We start from the raw sequence: 24524 nt of genomic DNA on the forward strand, positions 1-24524 counted from the left end.
GCTAAACGATGCAACATCATTTCCCATTTTAAATTCCCAATGATAAGAATTGAATTTTAGATATAAAAATATCGTTTGAGATATACTTAAGGGAGGCGGGAAGTTAAACAGAAATATCATCGAGAGATCGACGTTTTGTTGTAGTCGTTGAGAAGACAACGGCGAGAAGGATCGCAAGTCAGACCCGAGTCACGAAGCTTCCCACCGAGCGTAATTGACTACATGTCGAGGTCAGAGGCGGCGACGTCCCCGGAAAGCGGCCAGGATGAAGAGGAGTCCTTCTTCGACAGGCCACCGCCACCCCCGCCGCCGCCTCCGCCACCGCCTTCGCAACAATCGCAGTCTCAAATCGAACAGGGGCTCGGTGGTTTGGTGAAAGACGACGAAGACAGTGCAAAAGTCGCCGATCTACTTGAATCTGCGGGCGACAGAGAAACATCCGAGGAATTGGTTAGGTGAGCATACCTTTTAAAATACTTTTAACGTTACAACTACGAAAGCTATAAGTTGCTTCTTCTGATATTTCTCTCAAGTATGCTTTCTATACGTGACCACAATATGGATTAGATCAGATTAAAGTTAAGTCACTTAATTTTGGGAAAGTTAGACTTTTTACTGTTCTAATAGATGGTATTTGTGAATGGGAATTAATAATAAGGGTCAAGTTACTTAATTTTACTTTTACTGTTTTACTGTTTTAAATACATAGTGATTACAAGTGGGAATTGTTAATAAAAATTAAATTACTTCATTTTGAGAAATTTAGGCTCTTAAGGTATTTTAAACACACGATGATTGCCAGTGGGAATTGATAATGAAAATGAAATTATTCAATTTTAAAAGATTTAAACTATTTTACGGTTTTAAATAAATGGTGGATACAAATGGAAATTGATAAAAATTTTATGACGATTTCGTAGGTTTGCCTCGCAGAAGGATGACAGGACGTCGGTGGATGGACAGGTCAGAAGAGCTCGCCACATTTCGAGGGACCATTACATTTCAAGGTAAGGAAAATCTTCGTTTTACGGTACATTAGAAAAACTGAAAGATTTTTGACATTCTCATACATACTTCGACGTGTATCGTGACGAATGAAATTTATATAAAATTTATAACAAAAAGAAAGATCGATCGGGAAGTTCGTGTTTGATCCTCGACTTTGGATAAGGGATAAAAATATCCAACGTCGAGTGTAAACTGTCATGATCTACAACAAGAAAGAGATTACAGAAAAACGAGTTGGGGCAGGTCGAGGTTGGGTTTGAGTTCGATGATACCGCCGGACGAGGGAGTGACGCTTAGAAGGGATTTGACCGGTGCTACGAGAATTTCACCGAGTACCATCGACCGAATATTCGACAACAGTAACAGACGACAGTATGGCATGGGTATCGTTGGAAGATTTTTAGGGTAAGTTTCCAAATATCCGTTGTCCTATAAATTTAACACCTTGGAAACAAATATACCTGTATTTGGTAAAACACACGAGTTTTGTTTGTATTATTAAATAATTATTTTAATTCCCGTACGAAAATACAACAGGATGATATGAAAATTAATCAAATGTAACGAAACTCCTCTTCGCATTTGCAAATGTAGCATGAAATTACTTGAAGCAAAATAAATTTACAAGCTTTTTATTAAACGATTGTTTCGTTGTCCGTGCAAAAATGCCGATGGCTGAAAACTGATAAAACACTGCTTTTATAAGATCAGTGATTAATAAATAAAAGTTCTATTTTTACAATTCCTTATTGTTCGGAACAAAATTACTATCTCCATTTATCCTTTAAAATATAGGAGAGACTCAATCTGAATTCTGTTTAGGAGAATAGAAAAATACAAAACTTGTTTTTAATGCAAAGATAGATTGGAATGTGGACACAATAACTAGACGACCTAAATTTTCAGAGATTAAACAACACTGCTCTCTAGTGTTTATAAGCCACTATTTATAGAAAAATATTCATCCTTGTTGCGTATTATCGACTAAAGAGCAACCGGTCAGGTCAAACCGATCGGTCGATATCGCGTACCTCGAATGACTTAACGTTCAAGGTGGAGGAGATGAAATAATTCGAGTGTTAGATTTAGACGGCACTTTATTTGTATTAGTTGTAGCACTTAACCGAACTAAGTTGGGACTTTGTCGTCCTGGGTCTGTAGTCTTCGTTGCTTGTAGTTTAACTGAGTTGGGACTCTGTCATTCTGGGTGTGTAGTCTTCGTTGCTTGTAGTTGAACTAAGTTGGGACTCTGTCGTCCTATGTCTGTACTGTCCGATGGTTGAAGCTGAACTCCGTTTCCCAGTGCCCTTCCGGCTGGTCCTTACCTAGGTTTTACCCGGCCTCGAGTCATTACGTTTGTTGCCCTGGGAGGACCGGTAATTCAGAATTTCCTAATGAGGGAAATGGGCCTGTCCGTGCCACAAACGGACGGCCAACTAAAATTCCGAACAATCCTACTTCATGATATATCAATATACGCTACTAACTTTGAAATAAAATAAAATTCAAATAAAACACCGGAATAAGACTAGAAAAAATCCAAAATTTAGATGAAATACACAGAAAGCGTGCATTAGATAACGCACTTTGTTTCAAATTGATATTTCATTCCATTCCTAAGATATGAGACTTCACAAAGTGCAACCATTTAGACTTTAACGTATATAGGTGCGAAGGTTATGTATGAATGGGGCTAGTGTCGCCGTGACCTACACTTTTTACTGGAAATGCGTAGTAATAGTAAGAAGACGATGAGTCAGCGTCTGTCACTGACCACCGCAAGTGTTGCGAGCTTGCAGCAGGTTAACGCGTACGCGCGAAGAAGAGTTCCGAGTGTGCGAGTGAGGCGATTGAGTAAAAAAATTACGATCGTCTTTGTACGACGATATCTCAGCAAGGACACGTCCGATCCTAATGACACAAGAAGTACTTTCAAAGGGAAGATTCGCCCTCTTTAACGACTTCAAATTGATTAAATAAATATCATTAATTTCGTAATAATAATAAAATAAACTTGTGATAATTTTAATACAACCTTTATGTATGGTTAAGGAGGAAATTTGATTAATGCGAAGGTATTGATTATAATAATTAATTAAATGTATGTGTAATTTGTTAGATCCGTGATTTTATTAAAACAACGCAGTACTGTTAATAATTTATAATTAATAAATAATTATAACTTTGCTGGACAAGCTTTGTCGATTTTTAAATTAAAATTTACACAAAGAAACATGTCTATTGGAAATATTTTGTAGCTTGTAAATAATACGTCGTATAATTACTCGGCAAATGTTTCGTTGAACATTAAACCTGCGTAAACTTATGAAAATATTTCATCATACAGATTACGTACCGATATTTCCTCGTTAAATTTGATAATTTGGTGTGTGGTAGTGTTTTATTGTATTTATTCGCAATATGGACGGCGTATTAACATCACTCAGCTAAAAATAGAGTTAGCAAAAAATACAATGAATAGTAAACCACGCGTTTCGTATTAGTTTGCTGTTTTGTGTCTATACGTTTATCAGATATCGGCCTGCCGTTGTATGTTGATGCGGTTGTTATTCCACATCGACGAAGAGATTGATTTTGAAACGGTCAATAAATGAATTTCCATACGAATAACTTCATTGGCCGATATTTTCGACAAACCTGATAAAAATTCACGTCCGATGACAATTTATTACGACTGTAACGTCGAATGCGGAAACAAAAGGAATTGAATGAGATGCAGAAAGCAAACTAAAATTAAACAGAATATAAATTAGGAAAATTTAATTGCTATATATATGTCGGGCAGACGTTGTGGATAGGATTGTGGGTGTTTGATGAATCTTCATTGAAATTAACCATCGTTGCGGTATAACAAAGGTACGGTTTATTAACACAAGTATGGATACCACAGATTTGACAACCAATCACGGTGATTAGGCGCTCGCGACACTAGTGACAATGGCCTTCGGTTCGATAACGAATCCGCGATCAACGGGATGATAGATGTACGTGCTCACAAATTCTAAGTCTGACTCTTTGTTAATAAAATGCGTAATATTCGCTGATCGTACGGCGTTACTCTTTTCGTCGATGAGATCGCAAGAGAGAATGAGTTTCCGTCCTCCGGTGTTCTTTCATCTCCGACACGGCCATCCTGACTATCACACGTCCTCGTGTGTAACCAAATGACTTAAACTACCAGCTGGAGACTCCACCACGCAGGAGTAGACTCGACGTTCGTTAGGGGCCGGGTTTTCTGTTCTGTCGTAGCGGACAATCAGATGCGATGTGGCCCTCGGCATGACACTTGAAGCAAACCACCTGGGACGATGTGGCTGGTCGGCTTCCTTCCTGGCGTTGTGTACTCTTCCACTGTTCGCTACGCATCCTACTGCGGCACTCCTTTATTTTATGTCCGTCGTTACTGCAGTAAAGGCACCTCGGCTAGTGGGCCGATAGGTTGCGTCGTTTGACTTCAGGTTCCGCCGATGGATTATTTGACGAAGGTATTGGCCTCTTCCTCGCGTGAGAGAGAACTCGCATTTCCTTAAGGAATTGATCCCGGGTCCGAATATCTTCCGTGAGTGCTATACTTTCGACACGCTGGTCATGCAAAATCAGTCGTAGAAGGACGGCGGCGTTGATTATTTCGATGCTGGTCAGATTTTCCCATTTCACCGACGGAAGGGAGTGAAGACGATTACCAAACGCCCCCGTGGTTTCGTCCTTCAGTGGTGGTTCGTTGAGCATCCTAATTAGCGCTGAGGTTGCCGTCTCCGTGCCACCATAACGCAAGAGAAAATGTTCCGTAAATTTTGTCCAAGTAAGACCACTGACAGGTGTTTTCCCATAAACAAAATTATCTACTAGCCGCGTTGGTAGGAGGCTTTCTCCTCCTATCTTCATTTATTAACATGACCTATAACCAATTGGCATCGTGGATCGTTATCCTCACTTTTCCTAACGGAAGGTGCGAACAGCGAATCCGCGTTGTTAATTAAAAACGGCATACCCACACCGAGCTTTCCTCCGTAATGAGACGAGAACACCTAGGGAGGAATAGACAAAACCATCGAACAGTGAACATCTCTTCGATCCGTGTAAACCTGTGCTGTGCTAGAAAATAAAGACAATAGTTGTGTTACGACTCAGCTATTTTTATTTCATCAACCAACCCTTAAGTTTACGTGACATTATCACCGCTATTACGTGTAGCCTCTTGTAATACCCACATTTGTACCGGTAAAACATCGGCTATATCTGCGATGGTAAATTTGAATAAAGGTTTATCGAACGCCCCCCAAAATTCAAACCTGACTCCGACATGTATATATAAGAATATTTTTTAAAATATAAAATACAGGAAAAAAAAACTTTGTTCTACGTGTTATTTTTAATTAACTTTTCAAATATTGCACAATTTGCGTTTCAAAATTTCCTGCGTTTTCGAACTGTGAAAAACACGTCTACCAAATGGAGTAACCAGTAGGGGAAGATTAAAAATTCTACATATATTGTCTATATTCAAAATTTTGTCATATATTGTCTATGTTCAAAATTGTCAAAATTTTCAATTTTAGAAGATATATCTGCCGACTGAAATAATCCAGAGATTTTTTAGTTATTTCCGATAAACATCAAAATTACGACTTTTCGGTTCTTAAAAATGTTTCAGAGGAATAAAAGAAACGAAGGAGAGGAAAGACAGCAGAAACTGGAAATGCAGAATGGAAATTTGTCTTTCCTACGTTTATTTTATTCCGTAAGTTAGCATTGCCCCGCAGATGAGATGATAACCCAGCTTTATTGAAACAACTTTCTCAGCGGCTCTCCTTCATTCCGCTTTAACGATCGCGCGAAGGTTTTATCATGTAGGTACGACCCAGTTTAAGATATACGCGGAACACAAATAACAAACGCGCATAAGCGGCAAACGTCAGAAATGAGAGGGAAAAAAGCGTGACGCAAAGCGTCTTGCCAGGACGGCGTGATATTTAAAAAATGCCAAGGGGGATATAGTTATCGATCATACGATACAACCTTTGCGGCTACGAAACCTCTTTCTTTCTCCATTTTCCATGAGGTGTTCATTATTTATTGATAGCAGCACACATGCAAATATATGCAAATGTAGAAGCGGTTTTACAATATAATACGAATGAAACTATATACTGAATGAAAACTATTTGATAACGTATAACATACGCAGTGAGCATGTTAAAAGGAAATAATAATAATTTAAGTATATAAATTCTTACTGATAATGTTAAGCTTTGAAATTATTTGCATTTAGAGTGGAAAGTGAGAGGAATAGAAGAGTATAAAAGAAAGATATGAAAAATATTGTTTTATGCTTGCAGGAGATCTTTTCGAAAGAGCGTGTCTCAGAAACCAGACGTCAGAAGGCAGCTGGACGACTTCGAAGACCATCGTCCGTATTTTACGTATTGGATTACCACCGTTCAAGTTCTTATTTTGATAATCTCGTTAGCGTGTTACGGTTTTGGACCTGTGGGCATGGATCTTAGTCACAGATCGGGCTTGGTGAGTCCAAGACTTCCAATTATCAATTTTCTTACGAACTTTAATCTTTTCCAATCCTTAGTCATCCATTAGACCTACTTTTCTTATAATATTCTCAACAAAATCACATTGTATAGTTCATAGAAAAGATAATCAGAAAATTCAAACTCTTCCCAGTTACTATAAATTACTCTAAAAATTCCTATCCTATGCTATTGTAATTACTGAGAAAATTCCTACAGTCACAGAAAGTAAAGCAATTCGGCGTAGAAAGAATATCGTGAAAATTGTGCGGTAGGTTCTGGTGACCAGTCTGTCGTTGCAACAAGTGGACTACCAGGAACCAGCGAATTTCTGGTTTGGTCCGAGGGCCGCGGATTTGATTCATCTGGGCGCGAAGTTTGCACCGTGTATGCGTCGCGATATTAAAATTTTGAAGGAGATCGACGTCTGGCGGGAAAGAGAACGGGACACCGCATGCTGCATCAGAAACGACGACTCTGGCTGCGTGCAATCCAGCAAAGCGGATTGCTCTGTGAGTTGTTATTTCGTTTCCAGCTGGAAAATATTAAATATAAAGGAAATTAGATATTCTTTTGCAGAATATCCCCTCGTATCGTGTTTATAATATAATTTCCTCTTTTACGAACCAACTGGTCCGGGGATTGAGATCGACTGCCACGGTAAATTTCTGTGGAATTTCTATCTTGTTGTCGATTATTTATATTTTATATATTACATGAATTACGAACACATCGGTAGTTCTTGCTTCTAGAAATTTATATTGGAATTAGTTTTGCATGCGTGTATATAGAAGAATCCTTAATTACTTATATTTGAACAATTTTTTATACTGTATTTTATACGTTGCCTACATTTCTTGTAAAACTGTTAATTTCCAGAACCTGATATTCCAATTAATTTTGCACGCTATAGGAATCCTGAAGTACTTTTAATTTTAATTATTTGCATCATTTATCGATTGTATCTTTTGAAGGTAGATTGATTAAAGTGTTTAATGGTGCTTTCAAAAACTATAGAACACGATATCCACATGGAAAAAATGGGGACCTGGGGACAGTGGACCGGGAGGACGCATAAGCGGATCGGTTTGCGGGTTGGATCCAAAGTTCTGCGACGCTCCAGCTAGTATAGCACCTTACGAATGGCCTGATGACATCACCAAGTGGCCTATCTGTCGAAAAACTAATCCGTTTAATCAACGGTTTAGGTAAATTCGTCATCTAAAAATCCAATCTCTTCTATATTTGTTATGTAGCATTTATCCACGTATCTAGCAATGACGAAAACTTTAAAATTCTATCATGTTACCAAAAATCTTCAAGCACCAAAGGTGATAAAATTTCAAAGATATTTTCCTGAATTTTCCAATATTTTTCCTGAATAATATCGAGGAACCCGTTTTGTCTTGCTCAACAGTAGAAACGGGAGTCAACGGAGCAATGGAAATTTCCCAGTAAGTCGATACAAGGACAAGATGGCAGAGCATATGGTTTGTGAGGTGATCGGTCATCCCTGTTGCATCGGTATCCACGGGATGTGTCGCATCACCACTAAGGAATATTGTGATTTCGTACATGGCTACTTCCACGAGGAGGCGTCGCTCTGTTCCCAGGTCGAGTGTTTGCACGATGTCTGCGGTATGATACCATTTCTTCATCCCGAGTGGCCAGATCAGTTCTATAGACTCTTCACCACCATGTTTCTTCACGCTGGGTACGTTTCTGAACAGAATTTATTTCGAAATAATTACGCAGAATATTTTTTCAGTAGAGAATTATATTAAATTATCATGTGGTATTATGTTTGACTTATAGAGTTCTTCATCTGTCGATCACGCTAATGGTTCAGTATTTCTTGATGCGGGACTTGGAGAAGTTAACTGGCTCGCTGCGTATCGCTTTGATTTATTTTATCGGCGCATTAGCTGGAAACTTGGCCAGTGCGATATTCGTTCCTTACAGAGCAGAGGTACGCATATTTTAATTTCTCAAAGAAATGTCGAGACGAAACAAACGTACCCTGGATTACGATCATATAGCCCAGAAAAATAGGTGAGATTACTGTCACGCGAGTGTATATGTTCTTTAAGGGGTTTCGAAATATTCAAAGAGCACATAAAGATGAGAGCAATAAATAAGACTAATTGGATGCTCCCTTACAAATTCTTTAATGCAGACATTGTAGATATTGTTGGAACAAAGATAATATTTAACACCACAACATATCTAATTGTCCTTAAAATATAGAAAGACTACACGTTGAAGAGGAATACCACAAAAATTAAATTATTTCTTAACCCACACACACAAACGTTTTAATGCAACTCAAATTTTTATTAAAGAGGAAATTAAAACTTATGCTTTTATTTAGAAAATCAACAGACCAAGACACAACGCCACTCAATTGCGTTTCAACGCAACACAACTTAACCATATCTTCACGAATAAGAACAGAAAGAACTTTCTTCTTTCTGCAGAAATTGCCAGGCAAGCGAGAGGCTAATTATCGAGCTGCGATGGTTTTATTAGATGCCACGTAGCAGTTTTAATTGAATAACCTCACGGGACGTTTAACAGGCGCATTTCATTGTGTATCGTCGATTTAATCGACGCTTTGGCCCCGTTCGGGCGAAGTAATTGCTCAGAGACCAGGTTTGCACCGTGACTCATACCCATGAAAAGGGTTAACAGCATTACGATCGTTTCCTTTACGGTGTTTCTCACCCTCGGCCGTCTTATCGCTCGACAGTTTACCCCCTTAACACGTCGGTGAACTTGGAGTTATACGTCAATTCTATTCCCTCTAGTCTCTCTATTCCGACTGTTTTCCTCTATCAGAGAGCGTACACTCGTGAATTAAGGCAGCCACCAGTTCTCAGAGAAGACGGGAGAATAAAGGGGCGGACAGAAAGCACCGTTCCTCGAGAACTAATACCGTCCAATTTGTTCTAATTAGTTTGGTTAAATGTACCTTCCGCCCTGGGAAACTTTGTCTCTATCTCTCTATTTCTCTCTCCCTCTCTTTCTCTCTCTCTCTCTCTCTCTCTCTTTCGCCCTTTCTCTTTACGCGGCATAGTGTTAATTATTGTTTCAGCCTGACTGCTTGGAGAAAGCTGGTCGAGTATGTTAACGCGATTTCTCCTGCGTGGGTTATCGATAATTCGTATCGTTCAGCGATAGTTTGTTGTAAGAGGTTTCTGTGTAATAGAAATGGTGTAGAGTGGAAGGATATTATTTTCTGTAAATGGAAATTTATGTACGATTCTTTTCGACTGATATTGCGTACTTTGAATGGATACGAATGGAATTGCGGAAACACGGCGATACGATTGGAAATGAGTCCTACAATGGAACGTTTCATACGAGTATTCCAAATTAATAAGCGTTTAAAAGAATTGACCATAATAAAGGAAGATTTCATACCAATATCTGCAATTAGTAAACATGCTGAATAGTCGACTTTTTGAAAGAGAAACACAAAATTAACATCGAAATAGCGATCCATTGTCACAAGCAAAATAACGACCAACTTCCCATATAACTAATGTGAATACTTCGAAATATCAACGATGGCCTAGCAAATTAATTAGGAGAGAAATCCAAAAATTAGCATGTAAATAAAGATACAAATCATCCCATAACCAACGCGAGTATTTCAAAAAATTAACGATCGCCTAGGGAACTAAATTAAAATAGAAATTAGCATTGAAGTAAATCAAGTATTTCGCTTCAAACGCGATTTAAAACCATTCAACTCTCATTGTTTACAGGTGGGGCCAGCAGGGGCGCATTTCGCCCTTCTCGCCACGTTGATCGTCGAGGTGCTGCACTGTTGGCCGATGCTAAAGCATCCTCGCCGAGTCCTGTCGAAGCTGATCTTCGTTCTTCTAGGCCTGCTAATCCTCGGCATGCTTCCATGGGTGGACAACTACGCTCATCTGTTCGGTTTCATCTTCGGTTTCCTGGCGGCATACGCGCTGATGCCTTTCATCTCGTTCGGCCACTACGACCGTCGCCGCAAGATTTGGCTAATTTGGATCTGCCTGATCCTCATCGTCGTCCTGTTTACCCTTCTTCTAGCCCTGTTCTATAACGTGCCAGTGTACGAGTGCGAGGTGTGCAAGCTGTTCAACTGCATCCCGTTCACACGTGACTTTTGCGCCTCGCAGAACATCAACTTTAAACGGGAGGAACCCGTATGACACACGGGGCCGTGTTTCGAAGTCGAGTTCGAACCATCATTCCACGTAATCCGGAATCAAACGACGATGCCCTTCGCTCGTTTGATCATGCTGGCTCTAGTGTGGAGTTCAAACCGGTGCAGAAACGATCATCACGATTGAAGAAGTACGCGAGACCACGAGATCAGCACGAGACTTGGATGACTTGATGTGTGTTACTGTATCAAGGAATCCAGAGATACTCATCCCAGACGAACGACACTGCCTTAAAGTAAAATAACTCCACCTGGGATCCTCGAGGTCTCTTTTAGCCAATGGACCCTGCACGCTCCTTGGTGGGATGTAAATATTAGAGAAGAGAGAAAAAAAAATAAAACAACGCGCCTTTAACGTAACGCGACCATCGTTCTCGACGATCGTGCTTCGAGGGTGGATGCATTGATCCCAAGCGAAGATGAAAGTGAAACGTTCGTGATAGAACGAGATAGAATATTTGTGGACGATTTGCAAGAGTGTTTTACGACGAAACGACGACGAGATCGTTGGAGAGTGGGAAAGTCTTCTCACCCTCTCTTCGAACGTTTAACAAAGAAAGAAAGGAAATGAACACGTGTACATAGAACGAAGACTCTTGTTACATATACATATACATACAAGTGTAAGAACGACCTTAATAAATTTAATTTTAGAGAAAGAAAAAGAGGGGTAGAGATGAAGGGGGCAAGGGAACGTTGAAAGTGTAGCAGCCCGTACCTCTGACGTTGGAACTATATCTGTGATGGGCGAACACGATTGTCTTTGAGAATATTTTTCATAATACGTCAAGCGGTGCAACATCTTGGAAGGAGATCTTATGCTGGTTACGAACGTGAATCGAATGAACTTAACTCTCTGAAAGGTCAGGCTGGTGAAGGAGGTACAATTAATAATGAAAACGGATTGGAGCGACGTTCGAGAAGAAAGTGTTAACGATAAGTATATATCCGGTGAAGATTTTAATCTTCAAAAAAAGAAAAGAGGGAGAAAAGAGTAAAAACGAATCAATTTTTTATAAATGGCGTGCGAGAGCGGGAGAAAGTGAGCAAGGGAGCGCTTATCAGTGAACACTTAATCAATTTCCACCTTGTACATAATTATAGATGCGAGAAGAGTCGGCTGGAGATAGAAACGAGGTAGGGGTTGAGGAATGAAGGAGAGAAGGATGGACGAGATATGCAGAAGAGCGATTAAATTGCGCTAAGGTAAAACAAGCAGAGAGAAAGAAAGAGAGATAGCGGGAGAAAGAGAGAGAATAAAGATGAAACAAAGCAGCACTGTGACATTCGCGAATGTGTATTTTATTATAACGGGTATGTAAATGTAAGAAACGAAGAAAGATTGTCTGAGAGAAGTGGAAGAATGAATCTGTTCTTGTCTGCGTCTTGTCGCGTGTAAACGATGATTGAGTATGTACACACGAGGAAAAAATAGCAATAGCGAACGTGATGTGCCACAACGTGGAGATCGTCGCAAAAATAAATGTGAAAGTGATTCGAGGTAGAGAAGATAAAAAGAGGAGTAAGAGGAAAAGAAACGCGTTTCTTCTATAATGTCGTGTCGCGCGTTCAACCATTCGTGATCTCTCATTCATTCTAACGTAGCATGCTCGACGAGGAAGTCGATTAGGTTTCGTCGACGCAGCTACGTCGATCGGTTTTCACGGGAATCATAGAAACATGCCGTAGAAGGAAAGTGTGCTTTCTGCTTCGTATTTGCACATGTGTTCAGAGGAAGTTGAATTTGACAATTTCAAATGTCGAGGTTTTGAAACACAGCTATATCTCCTATTATTTCTTCGTCTTCAGAACTTAATCTGAAATTATCGTTTGTACGTTATAAAATTGATAGAAATTACTTCATTTGATGATAAATGTGATATTGCTTTTTTCATAATACATATCAAAAAGTCTCATTGATTCATTTTTTTATATACACTCAGTGAATATCAGTCAATTAGTTTTGGATTAAGAATAATCGTCACGAAACATTGAAGCACTTATTTCTATTTATTAAAGAAAGTAGAGTACAATATCGTTTAAATATTTTAATGAAACAGAGGAGTGAATCAGAAGCATCGTTTCCTTCTCTCAACAACAATTCCTTCGTACAATTTTTAAGAACGTAACAAGTTATACCATGTTGATTATGGATTCTTAGCGTTCCTTTTTTCGAATTTCGCAAAGGCATGGTTTTCTATCCTCGTATGTGTTGAGCATGCCACGAGAAAACCAGTGATCCGTACACGATAGCTGTAATCGTCGGAATGAGTAAATATATTCGTAATCGCTCGTGAATAAGTGTAATGTTAATTGGAGTAACGCGAACATTATCCCAAGATATAAAACGCACTTTTTTAAAGGAAAAAGAATGAGAAAAACGAAAAAAAAAGAAGAAAAAAAGAAACGAACGCGACTCTACGATGATATATTAAACAGCATGTAACGATTTAATTATTCTTCATATAACCGACAAACGATTTTTATACATTTCCCTGCGTATAATGTATCGCTAGCGCTTGAAGAGTCTCAAAATTTATAGCGAAAATAAACATTTTCTTTAATTTTTTATCGGCAATGCTTAGGGAGAGATGAAGGGGAATCAACGTTAGTTTAAAGACACTTTACCTTCTGGCTTGGATATACTCGGATAAAAGGTATAAACGTAAAGGAACCCTTAAGCAAGAAGAATGTTTGAAAGTACAATAAAAGCCGCAGTATCGGTGATTCATTTTTACTTTAATTTACTCAATTTCTTTGAATATAATAAAGTCAGAGTGCAACCTCCTCTGTGAATTATGGCAAATGCGACAATTACGATAATCGAAAACCATGCTCGATGAAGAGGAAAGGGAAGTTTATTCGTCGTGATATCTTAACCAAATCTCGACGTATTATCAATTGAAAATTTCGCGTATACCTTCATGCTTCCTTGTCGACTGTTTTTTACCGTTTGCCCGACCAGGCTACGCACAAGTTTCCGCCACACAAAGCCACATTAACGACCGGTCGGCACGAATTCACCTGTTTCTATGTGAAGGAATCAACATTATAAAACGATTAAGCGAGAGTTAATGAAAGGCCAGCCCGCTTGTTCTCGCGGCGGTGGTAAGAACACTGGTTTTTCTCTTTCGTAAAAATTATCGTTATCTTGAAACGAGCTCCTGAAGCTCGATTACGTTCGGCAAGAAATATCCGAAAGTCGATCAACCGAACTTGTCCCTAACGCGTGTAATACGTTCAGTTTTATTTCTTTTCGGAATATCTGAGTTTGAGTGGCCGTAGCGAGTGGCCACACGTGAGGTAATTAGTTGGAGGAATTTTTTCAGTTTGTAGAAATTTCTTTTTACCAGGAATTCTTTTTTAATTCACTTTCAAAGAGAATACCTTTCTGCAGAAAATTCTTTGTTCTCAGAGGAGTACCTTTTTTAAGAGAAATTCTCTTTTCAAGCGATCGTCTTTTTAGGATGAATTCCGTTTTAAAGGAATACCCTTGGTATAGGGAATCCTTTTTAAAGAAATTTTTACGAAGAATCTGTGAAATACGAAAAATATCGAGGTACATGAAATTGAAAGAATGCAACAAAATTTGAATGGAATCCGCTTAAATCGTAATATACAAGCATAAATTATTTCTTGCCAAATTTTTACGAGAGGGAGATTTTTAACTGCCTGCAAATATAATAAAAAATAATACAAATTTCTACGAGTAACGATGGGGATAGAAACAATTTATTCGACCACGCACACGATATTTGTAATTTGCATCGATCACGCGTGAATCGCATCCAACGAGACAGTTGTCCGCATACGCATCAATGACACGTACACGCATGTTACCACGTGCAAGAAGCTCTAATCATTTTCTACTCCGCCGTTAATTTCCCATAGACAAACGCAAAATGAAACTTTGCTAACCGAACCGTGCACTGAATTGATTTTTCTCCTCGTACCGAGGGAAGGTTGGAAAATCGTGTCCAGGCTTTCGTGTAGATTCATTTCATCCGCGTAACGAACATACGCCGGTAAATGTAAAATAAAATCATTAGAACGGGACGAATCATTAAAACGAATTAGATTGAAATATCTCATTTCCAATGGACGCAGGCAATTAAACGATTCAAATTACGCAACAGCGAGTCCTGGCTCGGAATTTTAACCTCCCCGATTCGTACACTAAACACGCATTAACAAATTACACTGAATCGAAACGATACATTGACGTTGTGTTGTGTGAGAGGAAAGAAAAATGATACGTCGTTCTATGGTGGAAAATATTACTGTATTCCTTGGTTTTCGTGCGGTGACATTTATATCGCATGGCATGTCTTCTCTCTTTGGAAGAAGCACAATATCAATTTTTTTAATCAATAGGAAATCACAGCGAAGATTTCAATGCACGTTTCCAATATTCCATTCCTCCAAGGAAGATGATACGATTTTCTAAAGCCGAGGACTCAAATTTTTAACTCATCAGTTTCTAGATTCTAAGCTCAAGTAAAAAGCTGTAATAATTATAAACGTCGTATAAATCATACGTAATTACGGAAATAATCAAAGCAAAGAACGATGCATTTCAACTTTATTTAAACTTTCACTAAAGGAAGAGAGACCGCTTGAAGCTCAGCACGTTCGTCGTTATATTTTAAGAAATTAAATTCGGATGGAATACAGCGATAATTTCATCAGTGTATCGTTTTATTTTCCCATGTGCAACGCGAAACAAGTTAAAGCCGATCTGCATCGCGCGAGGCCATTGTCACGAACGAAACAGCCATTAATCGGATCGCAACGAATCGTAATTGTTACTCGACGAGAGCAAGAGAATTTGATTGACGATTTCGTGAGAGAATTATAAACAGCAAGGATGCAAAAAGCGTGATAATTCGGATGTTTGATGACGCATTCGAGAAACTTTGTGATAAACGATCGAGCAAAAGGCGAGAAAAAGACGAAAGGGATGGAAAGGTGGGGATGATGATGAATGAAATGATGGAGGGGGTCCAGGACCTTTGAACACTCAGAAATACATACACGGAAAATACATACACATAGACACTACCGATAAATACACACGCACTGAACTTTTTCGGATTATATAAATATATAAATATATAAATATGAGTATATGAATATAACACGTATACATAAAGAAGAAAAAAAAGTACGAATTAAGGACCGAGGTGGACCGAGGTGGCGATTGTCGACGAGTAACATATTGTTATTATTGTAAATGTGTCATATACAGGTAATAGCATGTCATACAAAAGAGAGAATGTGTGAGTGGGTGAATGAGAGTGAGGGAGGGAAAGAAGTACATGAAGCAGTGAAATTGAGACGGGGGGAAAGAAAATCGAGTGAAAGAAATCTGAGAAATACCTTCGATATTTCCATATCGATCACGGCGAGGTGGAATATCGTCTTTCGCCTGTGGGGACGATCGGAGTCGACTGTGTTACATTTCCCTATCTTACGGAGAGAAATAAAACGTTACGAGAGCGATGGATGAAGCAAAGAACGGTGGCATAAAAATAATGAAGTAATCTTTTCGATCATCGTGCAATTTATTAAATGACTTTTAATTGCTTATGAAAAATGAAGCTGTATATAACAGTAAGGAAAAATACGATACCTGCATTTCGCTAGAATTGCGATGATTTAAAAAATAATAGTTCCACTGTCTCTGACAATTCTTCTATCCTCAAGCGATGAAACGGTACTTTCTCAGACTACGAGATGTTCAGCTTCTTTTCAAAATTTCACTAAATACAAGTTCTTTGCCAGAGCGATTCGATTAATAAAAATCAAGACTCTCGTAGCCCGAACCTATCTGTCTCCGTAGGCGTGGCATCGTCTCAAAAAGTGCTTGACAACGTTTAATTCGACGAAGAACCATCCGACGTAGAGATTGTATTCGTTTGAGCTACTTCGACTAATATGTCCCTCGATGAAAAACAAAAAAAAAAATATAAATAATAATAACATTAATAAAAAGAAAGATGGACAAAAAGATACGCGAGTTTCCCGATCTACTTGTCGACGTGTGAAAACGATTTATATACACGGAGGTCCTCTCGACGATTCGCTCTCGATCCGCCATGAAGAGAATTAATTTATGCATACAAACCAAATAAAGTAAAATAAATGAAAAAAAAACGGGGAGAAAGAGGGGGAGAGAAAGAGAGTAAGAGAGTAACGTGGTAAGGCACGCACCAAAGAGAAATAAAAGAGAAAAAAAAGAGTAATAATGTCTTGTAAATAAAACGTATGCGTCGAAAATGGACCAAGGACCTAAATAGTGCAGCTCGTGTAAAATTGATATCCCGATCTCGCTAATCACGTAGACGAGCTCGGCTGGTAGGATCGTTAAGTAAAGCTACAATTTATCCTAACGTTGTTTAAAAAGCGATGTGGGAAACATCGCGACATTACGGTCTGGAATTTCCTGTGCATCGATCCTGTCGCGGATATTTCGTGTTTCTTACTCCTTGGAAAGAACAGATAATTTCGTGCAAACTTGATCTTCGTTCGGTTAACAAGGCAAAAGATTTGAGTTTCGATAAATTGCAAACTTCATTGTGTGTATGTGCGTGATGTGTACTGTGTGCGCGCGTGTGTCGTTTAGAATTTTGATATATAATTATAAGCAGTATCATTGTAAATTGTACATTGTAAATTCCATCGTCTTTTAAAGTTCTAATTCGATTATTATAGATTTGTTATCTTGTGGATTTATATTGCTGTCTAGGAATTTTCAGCTTTTTTAACTTTCTTATTCTCGGCATAAAAGGTCTGTGTATCGTTAAAAATATCGCAAGGAGAGTTAGGAGGATGCAAAGGTTTGTTAAAAGGTTTTTACGATACTTCAGATATTCAAATGAAATTCTCACAATAGCTAGCTCGTTGCCTCAATATTAGAAATATATATTTCCAAACGATAGATGCATTTCGATACGAAAGCTTCGATATGTTGTTGTATCTTTCGTCAAAGTGGCAATAGTAGAAATATGTAATGGAATAATTGAAGTCCTCCCTGATTTGTCGATCGATGAAATTACAAAATTATAAAACTCTATGAATATTTCAGAACGAATCCGAAGAAAAACGATATCCTACAATGAAAATTAGATTTAATTAATTTCTCAAACGGAAGATAATGTTTTAAATGTTCAACCGTTCTCGTGACGAATACGAAGATATTTTACAGCAAAGAGGGAGGACACTTTTCACGAAGAAAAAGAATATTAGATATTTTATCCAAATGGAAAATCGTTTGTTCGCGATTGGATCGTTGCACGCTAGATCCTGGATCGTGACTGAAAACTCGATACCGGAGACAGAGCGAATCCGTGCGAGAGCAAATTTATTCTAATGACAGTCCTCGTTCCCCTTTTATATATATACATAAATATAAATATATATATACATAATATACTTTAAGAAGATTCCACCACAGCCGCGCGGTATTATTTTTCTGTATCCCTGTATCTATAACGAGTGATATAAGCGTTAAAGACAAAAGAAACAAAAGAAAAAAAAAAGAAGATAATGAAACCACGATGGACTAAGGATTACGAGTAATAACGACTGTACTAATTAAACGATTAATTACTTATGAATTACTTCGCCAGGTATTTTTTCGGTTTCATCTAGTAATCGGTAAGGTTTTCGATTACGATTATTATTACTGATCATAAACGATGCATTGTAATTGTCGCTGTTATATACAATACATACATACGTGCGTATATAGACGTATACAATATGTGCACGCGTGCGCACACGCGCGCGTCATTTACACGCCTGTGCACATATGTATATGTGTATAAGTCCTTGAACAACACATTAATTTAATAACAATAAAGAAAAACGTGAAACTCATCTCCTGGATGCGTTTTATGTCTACCTCTTACGTTCTTAACGTTTGAAATACCCATTTGCTATTATGAAGACACGCGTTTGTTTTTTTTTTTTTTTTTTTTTAATACTTTTTAATTTACCGTCTTGATGTTCGAAAAGACGCAATAATTGTATATACTTCAATTTATTTTTTATTACCGAGGAGTAAGTGAAAGCGGGACTGTGAAGTACTCATTGGAGGTAAGGAAATATGAGGTTAAGAAAGAAAGAGAACCATGGAGTGAATTGGCGGGACAAGTGGGTTCGTACATCAGAACTTCGCGTAGTAAGAGTTTACACAGAGTCTCCTTAGTATTTACGATTTCTCGTTCATATAATAGTAGTTCGCGTTCCAATAAATGAATTCAATCACCAGAAGTCTATTTAATCGAGTATTAACTAAAATTTCATTTAAATAAACGGTACACTTTCAAACGGGCTAATTACGGACGACGCGGTGTTATAAATTGTAGAGGGCGTAATAAAATCGTTGAATAGTCGGTATTGCAGAACATGTAACGCGATGTCCCGTAAGATCCCGTAAGATAATAAGGTTTCTGTCGCTTCCACAATAATTGAGTTGAATGTAATTTCTATATTCACCGTAACAAATAACAGGTGGCATATGAAACACTGTTTTTTCCGAAATCGGTATCTTAAAACGTAAGACACAAACTGTAGCAAGATTGACGATCGGTACAGTAGATAGGCATAAGCTGAGTACATTTTATCAATGATTTATTACCATTTATTGTTCTAAAAGTACTTAAACATACGGATACATGAAAGTATCACTACTGCTAATTTCGTTCCTTAATTTTATTTCTATTTTATGTGCATTAATACAATGGAAATTTCGGAAATAAAATTTAAGACGATATAAGCATGGTAAACGTTATTTAAGTCTATAATCTTTTATGATAATTTACATTTTCAAGTTCAGATCTAAATTTTCATAGTCAACACAGATATTTTCTAGCTGCATTTATAATTAAAGTACTTACTACGTACGTATACATGGACTAATACCAAGATTTTCGCGTAAAATACAAATGTACGTAATCGCAATATCGTTTCATTTAATCCATCATCGTATTTCTCTCCCCTTGGTTATAATAAATCTTCGTTTATGCTGTTCCTCAATATCGTTTCATCTACATCACAACGAGGTGCAATTGCACCTAGTATATTGAAAATATTAATGGAGCAATGCAGAGTATTATATTACAGGAAGATAAGAAAAGAAAAATTAAGATATAGTGTCTTTTTATGCTTTGGAAAACGAGAGACACGATCTTCATTCTACTAAAATGCTTCCGCATAATATATCATTTGACGTCAGCCTTGTATCTGGATATTTTTATTGAAACCTTTTAGTCTTCATTAAAATATATGAACATGATGTTGAAGTCGAAAGATTTTATGCTCTGTCCTTCAAGTTGATTCAGAGATTATTATCAAATACATTTATTTCCTGTTCGTGCTTTTACTAAATTAGAAAACAAGCGTGAGCACAAACGAGAGATACTTTTTCATGCGTAGGATAATTCAACCACCTTGTTCTTCTTTTGCAAATGGAGCATGCTTGTTGACACGGTTTTAATTACGAGAATCATGTATTAAAGATGAGCGAACGAAAATGCTCAACCAATTTCTCGCCAAGAAAACAACTGAAACGCAGAAGCTAACAAAACATCTTCAAGTTAAAATATTTCGTACAAAACAAATATTAAATATTATTTTGAATAGTTAAAAAGATATAATATAATTACAAATCACGTCTTACAAATAAAGACAGAAGCGTATGAACAGACGAGAAATATTAAAGAAGATGTAGCTAAGGATGATAATACTTTTGAACCAATTAACTGTGTAATGATTGTGAATAAAATTAAAATATACATAAACGGCACTAGCATTGGCTAATTTATGGAGCGTTGTTCGTCCGTCAAGCTATAGTCATAATTTCACTGACCTACCCCGAAAATGTATGGTTACTTGTTCTTTCTTTTTTTACTCCGAAAGCTCGTAGAGCCGGCATGAGAATTTACTTCGTTTTATTCCAGACTCATTTTGTTGTCGGTCAATTTACGAACAAGCCAAATGACAAGCGTGATAATTTGCCTGTTCTTTTCTTTCTTTTTCTTTTAATCGTACAATCATCTGCAATGCAGACTAGTTTAAATATCGAACAAAGGAGCGTTAATGAATATATGAAAGCCAAAACTGACCTATCTCTACGAAAGGTAACATTCATCTGCACGTGTAACATTTTATTTTTCGACAATGTACTGTAATTTGTTAATTTATTGAGTGAAAATATTCATTTGGCCACGTCTTAGATCGATTTGACATTGAAAATTTTTGTCAAAATTTATTTAAATATGTTCCAATTATTGTTGGATTTATAGCCTTATCGTTAAAAGGTTTCATAATACAGATAAAAAGTAATAGAAAAAAAACAGAATGGAAAGTTTGATAATTTTTTAAATCCTTTGCATAAATTAAACATACGAATCTGTTCGTAAGTAGTGATTTAAAAAATAAATATCACTAGCAATATTATTATCTGCGATCTTCGTAAAATATAAAACGACATTATTTATTAGTTTTCTTTTAATAGAACTCTTAAGCGTGTCTTTCAAGTCCACCACAAAATTATGTAACTTTTCCTTAAAATCTTCAAAAAACTCTTCGACTCTTTGCCCAACGAAAATTCCATTAACTTTGGAGCACTTTTACAACCTTCTTCGTCGTTCGACTCGTTCAAATCTTCATCTTGCCACAAAGTATATACATGCATATACATAGGAAGTAGATTAAAAGGACAAAACACCAATGCAGCCAAGGGAAAGCAATATTCTAAAAAATTTGTTCATGCTCTTACAAAAACGAAAAGAACCTACAAAATATTTCCTTTTAATAATGAATTTACGAACCCTACCACTTTTCTGATCCTCTTCTCTTCTCCTCATAAATTGCACATATAAGAGAAAAGGGGCACAAAAATCAAATTAGACAAATTCAAGAAACAGTAATACTTTAAAAATATTTTCACAATTTTCCAACAAAAAAAAATATACTTTTTCGAGAATTTTTGACAAGCTCTCAAAAAGATCTATATTTCCCAATAACAAATATATCAACTCTAAACCGATTTTATAATCCTCTTCATCCCTTCACGAATTTCATGTTCCAAAAATAAAAAAAATGAAAAATAAAAATAAAGCCTAGATAAAGGGCAATCAATATCTGTAAGAGTTTTATTGCAAAACTATAACCAAGAAAAATGTAACTTTTCTTGAAAATTTTTCTAAAAAGCTTTAAGCCTTTAAGCTTGCAGAAATTATATCAATTGTAGAAAGCCTTTCTATAATCCTTCACAAATTACGTTATTAGTACTTCCTACAATTAACTATTATGCATTTTTATTTTTATATTGCCCTGTTGAATTTTGGCGAGTGCTCTTTTTTCGGCTGAGTTATCATTTTCCCTGCTTTTACTGATTTCCCCTTTTAGTCGCTTTGTACGACACGCAGGGAATACGTTGGGTCTATTCTGCTCCAAACTCACAGGGAGCCAGTTACTACTATTATTATTACTACCATCGTTTTTTAATATCGTAACTTTTATACTATATCTATATATAATTACATGTCAATTTCACAAACATCAATCTACACGTCTGCAGAATTTACAGAATTGTGTCAATTTTACAAACGCGTTTCATTCAAACTAAAAGTGCCGATGAACTGTACTCGTGTCGAAATGAGTAAAAATTGCAAGTACAACTGTTACATATCCACATGCCGGTCGAGTTCGATATCAGCTTATCGAGTTCTTCTCTTTGAGTTTTCATCGTCATGCACTCGAAAGAGAACATGACAGTTTGTTCAGCTAGTTACAAGTGTACACTATACACGCTCGTACAAAGTCGTATTTTATTATCGTTGGTTACGATACGCGGATTTGTAAGGATCGAGCGTTCCACTTGACATTTCTATTTTTTCCCTGGTACGAGTTGCGGAGGCGGCGATTGTTTGCTGGGCACGCTTAATGTGGAACATCGTTGCGAAAGTTATACCACTAGAAAAAAATTTTTTCCCGATTTACAATCTGATAGTATGACAAATGAGGTCGATATCCGTTTGTGAAAGTTGAATGGATTTTGTTGAAAAAAGAAACCTTTCATCACGTGTATTGCATGTATTTTGTATGAAATTTTTTTACTTTGTTCTTTTATGGAACACAATGTATCTCACTTGTAACGAAGACAAATGAAACCAGTTCATTGAGTAGAACATTTGGAAGAATCTGTACGCGACAAGGTTTATCTTCTACAATTTCGCGAAATTCCAACGTGAGCGACGTGTGTAATTATAGAAGTCAAGTACAAGTTCCAAAGTTTGGGATCAAGCTAATTCGGTAAATTGCGATGTATAATTTATCTCAGGGTATAAACTGCACTTAGGAAGAAGTTTAACCCTTTAAGTTACATAGACGCATGTATATACGGACCTCCATCGCTTTGGCAAAATTCCATCATAGACTATGTACCAATTTGTTACCAAAAAATATACTTCATCTACTGTATGCAATTTCACACAGTATTTAAAACAATTTATTCAACGCGAAACATATTTTGGATTATGAAATTTAAAGTATTCGATATTTCGAGATGGATTTGCAATTTTTATGAAAATTATACAACTGGTTACGATGATACAATTAACTTTTGTAAAATATATGGATAAAATCTTTTTTTCATTTGCCATACATTTCTCACGTGTTTTTCATTTTTACTTATTTCTTACAAGTTCCATTTTCTTTAGTCATTGGCAGTGTTAGTGTTAAAGAAAGGAAAATTCTACTTGAAGTGTCACAAAATTCTTTAGCAGTACAATACAAAGCGAAAGCGCGAAGCTTTCGTGCGTTGCTGTCCCATTTCCGCTGTATTTGATAATTTAGCCCGGTGAATTCGCAGGAACATGTTTCATAGAGATAGGTCAAATTGCAAAGGGCGAAGAGAAAGGTGCGGACGCTTGTTAAGAGACGTTGTATCCTGTGCTACCTGTGATTCAACATGCTGCCATGTAACCAAGAAACACGAGGGCACTTAAGACCCCAGACGTACCATGAACTAACTCAAGCAATAAGACACACAGCTTGAGTTCCCCGTGGTCGTGCTAAATACTTCGCGGCCGAATTGTCAGTTCTAGACAACATGGTCTTGATATTTTACGCGGCAATAAAGACTCTGTTACTCGGGGGAATCACATTGCACCTACCTTGTGATCGTTTTTCTCTCAACAGCCTGATAAGTAGACGTCTATAAACGTTCAAGATTTCATCATCGGCGTGTACAGTCACTGACACATCGCGTGATACTATTTATCGAAGGAAGGGAGGAATTATACACGGCGGGCTAGGGGAATTGTATTTCTTAATTAAAACGAGCATGCTGATAAGAGCGGTTGCGATGTCTTATGTATATTTTTCAACATAGTAATATATTAATCGGGAAGAGTCAAGGGAATGAATTTTCAGCCAGGGGAAGAATTTTAATTTATGGCCGCGAATGCCGGCGTAATTAAATTTACAAAACGAGAAACTCGCGTGCACGTTACCTGTATTAATTAAAGAATACTCCGGCATAACGAAACGGTTTTACGTATTCGAGTTATTAGCTATTTATTAATAAACTAAATAATATCGCGAGTTGGATTTCAGTTAGCAGAGGCGCCGGGATATACAGCAATTTAATGAAATATTATTTTTCAAGGAAATCTCATTTTTGCGAGTGTTGAATACGTTTTAATAAATTCATCTGCTCTTTCTCTCTTTATCCCTTTTTT

The 24524-nt window shown here is 37.2% G+C and overlaps 1 protein-coding gene and 1 long non-coding RNA gene across 5 annotated transcripts in view; one reads left to right on the plus strand and one right to left on the minus strand.

Moving 5' to 3' along the window:
* LOC126873298 (inactive rhomboid protein 1) overlaps positions 1–18653 on the plus strand; it is a 295589-nt gene extending 276936 nt beyond the window's left edge. Inside the window, exons 8-17 of one of the 4 annotated variants that reach the window (XM_050634017.1) lie at positions 145–455; positions 921–1007; positions 1234–1413; positions 6369–6552; positions 6830–7066; positions 7188–7214; positions 7572–7762; positions 7972–8268; positions 8370–8523; positions 10325–18653. In XM_050634017.1, coding sequence (XP_050489974.1) covers positions 145–455; positions 921–1007; positions 1234–1413; positions 6369–6552; positions 6830–7066; positions 7188–7214; positions 7572–7762; positions 7972–8268; positions 8370–8523; positions 10325–10756 — 2100 coding nt within the window. In that variant the 3' untranslated portion in view covers positions 10757–18653. The remainder of the gene's footprint in view (positions 1–144; positions 456–920; positions 1008–1233; positions 1414–6368; positions 6553–6829; positions 7067–7187; positions 7215–7571; positions 7763–7971; positions 8269–8369; positions 8524–10324) is intronic. The other 3 variants (XM_050634018.1, XM_050634019.1, XM_050634020.1) reach the window with 3 other exon arrangements.
* LOC126873313 (uncharacterized) overlaps positions 1–24524 on the minus strand; it is a 245898-nt gene that overhangs the window by 23787 nt on the left and 197587 nt on the right. The gene's annotated exons all lie outside the window — the stretch shown is intronic.

Source organism: Bombus huntii, chromosome 14, assembly GCF_024542735.1.
Source record: "Bombus huntii isolate Logan2020A chromosome 14, iyBomHunt1.1, whole genome shotgun sequence".
NCBI lineage: Eukaryota > Metazoa > Arthropoda > Insecta > Hymenoptera > Apidae > Bombus > Bombus huntii.